At 35.6% G+C, this 9,866-nt stretch overlaps 1 protein-coding gene across 1 annotated transcript; it reads right to left on the bottom strand.

Moving 5' to 3' along the window:
• Positions 1-3,595: 3,595 nt before the first annotated feature.
• Positions 3,596-8,262, bottom strand: LOC128674429 (odorant receptor 13a). Its single transcript, XM_053752942.1, has 8 exons — positions 8,014-8,262; positions 7,761-7,871; positions 7,269-7,516; positions 6,565-6,777; positions 5,766-5,868; positions 5,077-5,172; positions 4,400-4,555; positions 3,596-3,878 (listed from the first exon to the last, which is right to left on the bottom strand). The coding sequence occupies exons 1-8, from the start codon at positions 8,251-8,253 to the stop codon at positions 3,828-3,830; spliced, it is 1,218 nt and encodes a 405-aa protein (XP_053608917.1). The 5' UTR covers positions 8,254-8,262; the 3' UTR covers positions 3,596-3,827.
• Between the last annotated feature and the right edge of the window lie 1,604 nt (positions 8,263-9,866).

Genomic DNA, 9,866 nt, shown 5'->3' with positions numbered 1-9,866 from the left:
CCGGCATGTAAAATAAAGGTTTACTAGCGGCCTATTCTGGCTTCGCTCGGGTAAAAACATAACACATTATAAACCTTCCTCTTGAAAGGAACTTTAGATTCACATCAACAATTTCCTAAGATTACCTTTTCTGAATTTCACTAACATCATCTAAATACAGTTCAAGACTGAATCAGGGAAGCTGACAAACGCGCAAAATGCGCAAACCCGTGGCAAATGTGCTAAGGTAAACCTTTTTACCGCCCGCTCAATGGGACAAGATATATTCCATTTAAGAGTCACATTTAAGAGCATCCACTTAATATAAAACATTTTGAGTACAGATATAAAGCTATTTGATTTTCTCTCTCTTACTAGTAACTGTGCATAGCATGTAATTAAGGTTATGCCGTATTTATATGTTTTGATAATTTTTTGTAATAAAACGATAAATGAACTCTAAATTCGTTTTCTAAATCGATAAATTATAATAAATAAATATATAAATTACTTAAACTTCAGTTTAATTTCGTATAAGTATTCCGAAGATCACATACCACACACACAGTCTGACATTTGGCTCGGTGGTGAGGGCGTGGGCGCCGTCGAATAAATTTGAGTAGAAAATGACATTTCAAAATGATTTTGAAAGTTTACAGTTGTGATTGTCCTGGGTCTATTATTATTTTTATTGTATAATCGTAATGCGAATAACACAGAGAAAAGATTAAAAATTTTGTATCAATAAAAGTGTAATAATGATATGTGTAGCTTTATTTATATTCTCTCCACGTTTTGTCATTAGGTCTGAGTAGGTAATGTGATTTCATTTTGGCAACAAATCAAGGCAGGGATGTAGAATTAACGAGAAACGCGAAATATAATGTATTCTGCCGAATTGGTTATTTCATTCATCGCTAATCGGATCCTGTTTGAACATTGAATTCTGTCAGACGATTACGAGTTGACCCGATGTTTGGACGACCTCACAATCACTCACACTTCACAAATGAAATTAAATTTCATACCTTTAAATATGAACGTGCAACCAATATATCCGGAAGCGATGTAATTGATGTTTCCATATCAGAGGCCCGATTCTCACGCAATCGATCTTCATTTTATCAGTTTTCTCTAATTCTTTTCAGTGGTTTTAAGCAAATTTATTAACAAAATAGTTCAATCTATCGATGTGTTCACTCCACAGTATATAAGAACATGCAATATTCTTATATCCGTGGTTCGCTCGAACTTTTTGACGGTATTTTTTTGTAAATTAAAAACAGTGCTAGGCACTTCAGAAAAAATTGGAGAAAACCGATGAAGTGAATTTGGAGCGTGTGAGAATCGTCCCACAGGTGGATTATTGTCAATCAGTGCTAGAAATTACACTCAAGTTGCAGTTTAAGATTTAATTACAATTAATATTCACGTAAAAATAACTTAAATAACTCAGATGTACGCGGATTATGTCCGGGATATGATGCGGAGAAGACCAATTAAATTAAAATTGAGACGTCAATTTACAATCTAACAAAATTTCTTTTTTTCTTTACTCTTCCAATCAGCATCGTAAATGCTATTTAACCTCGAATGAACATGTTTCGAACCTCGACATATTATATTTTAATTTTGCAACCGCATAAATAATTTGCATAGCATTGTGTTTTGTTTGGTGGCATGCATTGTTGTCGTTGGTCGGCTGCCAAGTGTCTCAATAGGCAACATTATTTGAGTTTGCGCTAAATTGCGCGTTTTCCCATATGTTGGCAACACTGTAGAATTAAACTTTAAGTGATTGAGCAGCAAGGGAAGAAACAGTATACTGAAACACTTTTCCTTTTTTATTTTAAGATGTCACTCTTCCTTCATAATCCACTTATTATGAAGGAAGTGACGTCTTAAAATGAGTCTTTCTAGTAGTAGTAAATGACAATCTTTGCTTGTTTCTAAATTCTGAGAGTGTTAAGAACAATAATGACCACTCCATTAATACTCGTATTGGTAAGAAATTGTATATTTTTTATGTGTTGCATTTCACAAAATGGCTATGACTCTCATCCATCAATACCCGCTAACTGTGAACCCTGTGAGTAATCAGTGTTTAAAATAAGTCATTAAAAACTATCTAAGGAAGCCGATGCGGCACTTAATCGATTTAATTCCTAAGTCTCACAAAAATACTTGTGCAAGTTAGGTAATAAAAAGTTCAGATAGTTCGCGTTCCACTTCGAAAGACTAAGGGAATTCTTATCGAGATAGTTCCCGAGGGATGCGTGACTTGGACCGATCTATTACTGGATTGCAGGACTGAATGAAGGATAAATATTGCCTATTCTTTATAAGCCAGTCTCAGCTTCGCTCGGATAAAACCATAACAAATTATTTATTTATTTATTCATTCATTCATACAACTACCATTACAGGTATACACCTAATGTAATAGTGCAGACTTATATACTATTAATTACAACACGTAACAAATGACAAATAAAGTGACTCTTGTGAATTCACTCAAGGCGCATGAGAATGTGTCGACTCGCTCATGGACCATATTAATGGTTTTAATACCTCGCATGAAAGCCATTTTGGCCAGTAGATTAGTCCTCACGGCGGGCACCACCAGCAGTGGCGGACGTCTCTCCCGACCCACGTATCCGTCAATCCGTATGCAAAAATTCAAAAGTTGAAGCAGATCTGGTTCCTGCACTTTGCCGAAGAATCTTAAAGATAAGTGTAGCGAATGCAAGCACTGTTCTAACCTGACGCTTGTTATAAGCCAGCCTTTCCCAAAACGAAAAGTGTAGGGTACATCAGCGGGTAGTATGGGTACACTCCATAGTGTTTTCAGAAATTTGTTCCGGATGCGTTCTAGCATGGTGACATATTTATCCTCATGAAATGCCCATACCACCTTTCAGCTACTTTCCAGTTGGCTCCTCACCAACGCGTTATACAATGCCTTCACTGTGGCGATATTGGTGAAGTCTCTCACTTGTTTAAGCATGAAACCCAAGTTTCTGTATGCTCTTTTGCAAAAGGCTTGTATGTGCTCACTGAGATGTTATTATCACACCAAGATCTCGGACCTGTGTGACGCGCTGTAACAGTGTCGCCTATCTGATACTGGTATTCAATAGGTAGTAATCTCATAACACAAGTCTCGAACTTACTTTGGGGCAAGCTGCAATCTGTGCGATTTGTCCTCATATATTTATTGTTTATTTATTTATTTATAAAAAATCTTCCTGCAATTTTTCACATAATTATACGCCTAAACCTTCCTCAGGAACCACTCTATGTATAGTTTCCGTATCTTGCGACTCTTGGCTATGTCTACCCCGATAAAGACGTGATAAATCTATGCAAATGTTGATGTTAAAACATATGATCTAAGTTAGGTATTACGTTTGTATCAAGATCTTTCCAAACTAGAACGATTAGCGTATTAACTACGTGCATCCGAAACTGATTTGGGACGATAAGAACTAAACTAATTTGGAACACCTACTTGTGTTTAGTTACAAAGAGAAGATTTAATCTAGTTAATGTAAACTTTGTGTGTAATTAATTGTGGGCAATTATTCTAACATGTAACTAAATAATGGGTGATAGAGTTGCCATTGGCGGCTTTACGTGCCTTCCGAAGCTTGGAGGAGCTCAAGATAATTTTGGTCACCCATCCAATAACTGACCATTGCGAGAGTGTCTTAACCGCCACTATCATAGGCCGAACGCGCTAACCACTCCACTTCAGCTCCTGCTAATGAATTTATAGTAATCAGTACGGAGTTATTCATTGTTCACAATTTTCTATAGCCTATATTTTCTACTCTTGATTTTCTCGATTAATCAATTGTTCTTAAGAAAGCGAAATAGGAGAACGAAGTTTTGATTACCTGAAATATACAATGTACATAATTATTAAAATAATGGAGATTTCAGAAAAAAATGTACTGCATTTTTATGTCGAAAGGAAATTATCGTACAATGAAAATGTCGAATACGGTACAATTTTTGCTACTTTATGACAGAAGTAATAACATTGTCTGTTTTGCAAATACTTTTAACCCCCGACGCAAAAAGAGGGGTATTATAAGTTTGACCGCTAAGTGTGTCTATCTGAGGACCGAAGATCATCTACGGGTGAACCGATTTGGATGCGGTTGTTTTTAATTGGTAGCTAATTTTTATGCGGTGGTTCTTAGATATGTTTGATCAAACTCGATTCAGCCGTTCAAAAGTTATAGCGAAATTAATATTGAAAGTCGGGGGTTTTTGAATTTATTCACCCGTTGGGTGAGCTACGGCTCTATGCACACAGACAGACAAACAGACACACTTAGCGGTCAAACTTATGACACCCCACTTTTGCGTCAAGGGTTAGAAATGTTTATGATGATTTCGGTGAGGTACTTACAGATGCAACAGTAGCGAGACCCATTTCTGTGAGCCCTAATGCTTTCACTCGCACTGGTTTCTGGACGTTCATTAGAAAAAACAATACCATGGCACGGTTTTTTGTGTCCATATACTCCCAGGGTATATTGTACACTTGTTTCCTGAGATCATCGCCCTGAAAATATCAAAAGTCACTAACAAAAACCTAGATAGAGAAGAACATCTTCAGTTTCTTCGAAAAATTCACGCTTACGCAGTCGCGGGCATTAAAGTACTTGTAAATAAAAAAGCACAACAAAAGGTTAGTACTTCACTGATTTAACCTAAAAAATGCATGGAAATTAATTATTGTTAATTAAGTAAATTGTAATCCATATTATCCGAGTCCTTTTATGATATGTATCCAAGTGATGTATCGATTCAATACCGATAAGACTGAAAGCCTTCATTAATGGAAGTTTTAATCGTTTCACAGTCATTTATTATAATTATTGAATTTGCCTATACATTAAGTTTTCATTCGATTTCTCTTTTATTTTATTTTAGTATACATTTTAAATATTCGTAAAATAAAAATTGATTTTTTTAAATGGAATAAAGCAAAAATTTGTTTTATTTGTTCGTATAAAAAAGTCCCGATATCGGGATTATGTATTTTTTTATTTTTGGTTTGTCAACAATTTATTTACTACTCACAGCAGTACCAGTAAGCTCGAAGACAAGACCGAACTGAATTAGTTCTTGGAATACCATCACAGTTAGCGGGCCGTAGCGCATCGTCGTTTCCGCGGTCTGCAATTATGTGATACACTAGCTTTTGCCTGCGGCGTCGCCCGCGAAAATTTCCCGTGGGAACAGTTATTTTTCCGGTATGAAAGGTATAGTGTGGAGAAGGACTATGTCGTTGTCTAATTGTATGCAATATTTCAAGACGATTGGTTGAGTATAAAGAGCGTGAAGAGGTAACAAACTTACTTACACGTTTATAATATTACTAGCTGCTGCCGGTTTCGCTCCCGTGGTAATTTCGGGATAAAAATACCTTATGTGTTATTCCAGGTTATTTTCGCCCCATGTGCCAAATTTCATAACAATCGGTCCAGTAGATAATGTGTGAAGAGGCAACAAACAACTTACTTTCGCATTTATATAGTCTTAATTTCGCATAATATTAGTTGGGATTTTACAGATATGCATCATGTTGCCGCGTAGTTTTTTTGAGTTTATTCATTATAAACAAAAAACAAACACAAACGATTTTTTTCTCTTTATACAATTAGTGTGGAAGTATGGATTTTTAATACATTTCTATTTCCTTACACAAATTACGTTTGATTATTAGGGCTGTCACAAGGGTCGCCACACATACTAAAATCAGTACTCACCATATAGGAACATTCAAGAAGCAACAAGCAAGATACCAACTGCATGAAGCAAATATTGGCAAATAGTGTGGCTCCAAACAAGTCAGACATCTTTTTGGTATACCTGGACATAATATAACATTAACCGTGTTCTGACAACGAAATATTTTTCTAAGAAAAGTTGTGCGGCAATACGCGGGGCTGAGGCAGATGAGTGGGGTAAGCGGTTTCACCTTGTTTTTCCGACCCATTCCGAACGGACAAATGAAGAAAGAAACGCGGTGTCTGTGCCTCGTTTTACAAGCTTTTATTTAGTTTCGCCTGTCCCGATATTTGCTTATCTGTCTGTAATCGAATCTTTCAGTTATCCCACAGAGTTGAAATTTTCCACGTCGCTTCAGTTTCAGTGTGAAAGTCATGATAATGCATTATTATGTTAAACATGACCTGATGGTGCACCCAGGATAGGCTACCAACGATCCCTCGTTGGTAGCCTATCCTGAGGAACTCCCGTTCCTCTATGGTTTACAGCTCGGACATGGATTGTTTGTCAGCCATTAAATGCCACAACATCTCTCTGACGATTATAAAAGCTTGTAGCAAAAATTACATTAGTATGTAAAAAACTTGTTCATAGCTATGCACAACGGGTCTTTCTCAATATTTGATCTGTGGGGAACTGGTTACACCGATTTTCATGAATTTTGCTTAATGCTAAGAAATAATTGATTTGATGACACCGTTCAAACCTTAAGCAAGGCAGTACTGGTAAATAAAACAAACGAAAAAGATTTGTATTTCGTAAAAAATCAATACTCACTCTGAAATAATATGATGATACTTGATGCAGTTCTTGAGCCTTTCAGTTATATTGTGAGATTCCTCAGCGGAATATTTACCATTAGAATTTGGTTCCGCGATTGTCTCCAAATCGTTGATCAGGATTTTGTAATGCCCCCAAATGTGAAACACTGTGATGTAGATATAAAGATCTAGTATCGATAGAAATGTTCCAACGAAATAAGATATGTACCTGAAATTTTTTTTTAAATATTACGTCAACTCCTGGCTTTATTTTTGTGTGTTTTGTTGTGCTCTAACAAAAGTTGTAACGATACGCGGGGCTGAGGCAGACGAGAGGGGTAAGCTGTTCCGCGATCGTTAATTACATATAGTTTCTCTGTTCACAGATGAACGGAAAATTAAATAAGTAACACTCACGCCACGCTCCCTTAAGTGACTTATATGCACCTTTCATTGGGGCCCACGAGTTAATATATCGACTACAAAAAATATATAAAAACTTTAACATGTTCTTTTTCAGTTCGCGCTCTGGGATTTTTGAGCACATTTTCAACGAAGCCAGAGTTAATACCTATAAATTGAGTTTTAAAGAGTATCCCGCTACATTTTCTATATCACTCTGTTGGTTGACTGAAGCCTTAGGCTTACGGCTTCATTTAACATTTTTTATAATAACGTAAAATAAATAAAGGGAAAGAGATTAAATAAAAGGTGCATTACCAGGTAAAGAGGCTGACGACGATATAACAGTCGAAATCCCTCAAATAGTCGCATTGGAAAGGGAAGCCGGCGTAATATGCTGCGTGAGCGTACACGTTGGTGGAATTTTCCGGGATTCCGTCCCTGTACAATCCTGTGGAGTAGTTCACGTACATCGGACCCAAGTTAAAGAATATAATCGTCGCACTCAACATCGATATTAAGTATATGCTACAATATTCTGATAGCTTGTGAACTCGTAGGTGTGTCTGAAAATAAAATAATTTCATTAAGGTTGGTGTAGTTCTATCCATTTCTCTTTATCTTCAGCAATCGTTTTGACCTCCCTGTATGACATCACTCTTGCTCTCTGTTTTATTTCGTCCAAATAAGGACTTCTTGGCTTTTCTTCTCACCTTTTCGCTTCTATTTTGCCTGCTATTGCGGCGACCAGGAACACAACCAGGAACACTCGAAGATAAGAAAGAATTAGAGAGAGAACTTCACGCTCACCTTCATCGCGTATTCCGATTTATTTTTTGTATAAACCAAATGAATTTCCGTAAAAAACATTTTTCCGAATTTACGATATTCTTTGCGAAGACACAGTAACGGAATTTTCGCCTGCAATGTTTACAAGAGAATTAACAACTTTATCGTAAATGATATAACAACGAAATTGAAACTGAAATATTATTAATATAAACTATTAAGGTTTGTAAGAAGGAGAAAAATAAAACGGTCAGAATCCAAGAAATCAACCTACTGTGCTTGTGAACGTCAGAAGCACACTGATACAAATGTGTCCCAGTACGGTGATGTGCATTGTCTTGGCATTTTGGATCACGTAGCGGATCACTGGGATGAGCGCAATCAAAAGCGACAAGAGAAGATAGTAGATGTAATAGTTCGAAATCATCCGCACATGTTCTCCCAATTCTTGCCCAGGCCAGGAAGCGATCGTCCTCAAGGCCAACCGCAGGATCTTGATGTAGCGAAGATCCATCGGTATTTTGCTATTGTCGCCCAAAAAGAAATCTCATATTAGATCACTCACTTCCATGCTGATAAATAAAAATAGAACGTGCTAGCTACTTCTCTTCTCACTATTGTAAAAGACAATTAAGAGAAAGCGTTACATAGGATTCTTTCTTCGATCGCTGCCACTTTAAAAAGTAGAGATTCTTTTCATAGGCGATGGGTTAGTAACCTAAATTTCATTAGTTCATGTAGTGAAATTTGAATAATCTCAATTTGAATAGTTATTTAATTATAGCTCTTATGTGTCCGCAATAAAAACTTACGAGTATTATATAAAAAACCAATACAACCTAGTAGGTATCGACGCCTATGTATGTTGGAGAATCAATATTTCCTAGGTTTTTTTGTCGATTACTACAAATCATATATTTTTTTAGGATTATGTGATTTTTGGTTTCTCAATACAGTATTCACTGATAATGAATCATTATCTTAACAAAATTTTAAAACCAGATTAATCACGATATTTCAGAAAATCAAATTTTCATATTTTCCAAATAAAAAAGCAAGAAATGGAAAATGTAGTGTAGGTATTTAAAACTTACGCATCTTTGGCAGCAATCTTCATGTTTGAATGCAATGCGAAACAGCTTCATTGTGAATAGAATGGTTACTTAGCATAACCTTAACATTAGCATTACTTTAGTATTACAAAATATCACGATCAAAGGTAATAATGTAATTTAGCTTTCACTATTGACTGACGAATATCAAAGGGTTTTCAATGTCTACTAATGTATTTTTAAGTTAAGACATTGTAAAATGAATGTTTTAAAATTTTATAACCAAATTAGCTTTTGCCCGCGGCTTCGCCTGCGTCAGTTTCTCACGGGGACTAATATATTATAGCAGTAAAATATACGTAATGATAAATGGATGTAATGATACACATCTATATAGTTTTACAGGATCATATACGTATAATTCAATCATCACATAGCGATCCTGCCTGGATCACAAATCATACCGATTAATAGAAATTGTCAAATAAAAATATACATTATCCACTTTGAATAATTAAAATAGACAGCTTAAACTCTAGTCTTCCAAGTAAAAATCCGAAAAGTAATTTAGAATATGTTAATGGTCGAACGTTTTTTACCTATTCATTTCATGACAGGAAAATTAATAGTTCTCTTATAATTTGATACATTGTAACAATTTAAATATTTAATCATCAACATCATGTAACCTCTATTACCAGTGGCAAATTATGCAAATTCATAATTATAAAAAAAAATCTAGGCTTTTTTATCAGTTATCCGTTCAAAAACATTTGAAATTCGAAGTAATTAAAAAATAAATCGCGCGCGGCTTTTCAAATTTAGAATGCCAAAGATCACATTCACAAAGAGCCGTATGAGTTCTTGAGATTCCTGTGAAATTAAAACCGGGTAAAAACCCGATACTGAGGTCTTTACTCTGTTATTATCGCCTCTACTCATTTTTAATAAGCAAGAGGAATATAAAGGCCTTTGAAGTTTGTGCTTGAGAGGTACGTGTGGTATTTTGCACCAATTAAATACAATTCTTATTTTGAAGTGGTAAATCCGGTTTTCAGGTTTAATTTAATTGTTA

Source organism: Plodia interpunctella, chromosome 12 (genome assembly GCF_027563975.2).
Source record: "Plodia interpunctella isolate USDA-ARS_2022_Savannah chromosome 12, ilPloInte3.2, whole genome shotgun sequence".
Taxonomy (NCBI): domain Eukaryota; kingdom Metazoa; phylum Arthropoda; class Insecta; order Lepidoptera; family Pyralidae; genus Plodia; species Plodia interpunctella.
Note: the sequence above shows the minus strand (reverse complement) of the source record. Positions and strands in the feature narration are given on the sequence as shown.

Excerpts from the sequence above, each read along its gene's own strand:
- LOC128674429 (XM_053752942.1), bottom strand. The coding sequence starts at position 8,253 with ATGGATCTTCGCTACATCAAGATCCTGCGGTTGGCCTTGAGGACGATC. Across the intron at positions 4,556-5,076 it reads TCGAGCTTACTGGTACTGCT|GGCGATGATCTCAGGAAACA; the intron begins GTGAGTAGTAAA and ends TGATATTTTCAG. Across the intron at positions 3,879-4,399 it reads GTCTCGCTACTGTTGCATCT|GTAATCAAAACTTCGTTCTC; the intron begins GTAAGTACCTCA and ends TGTATATTTCAG.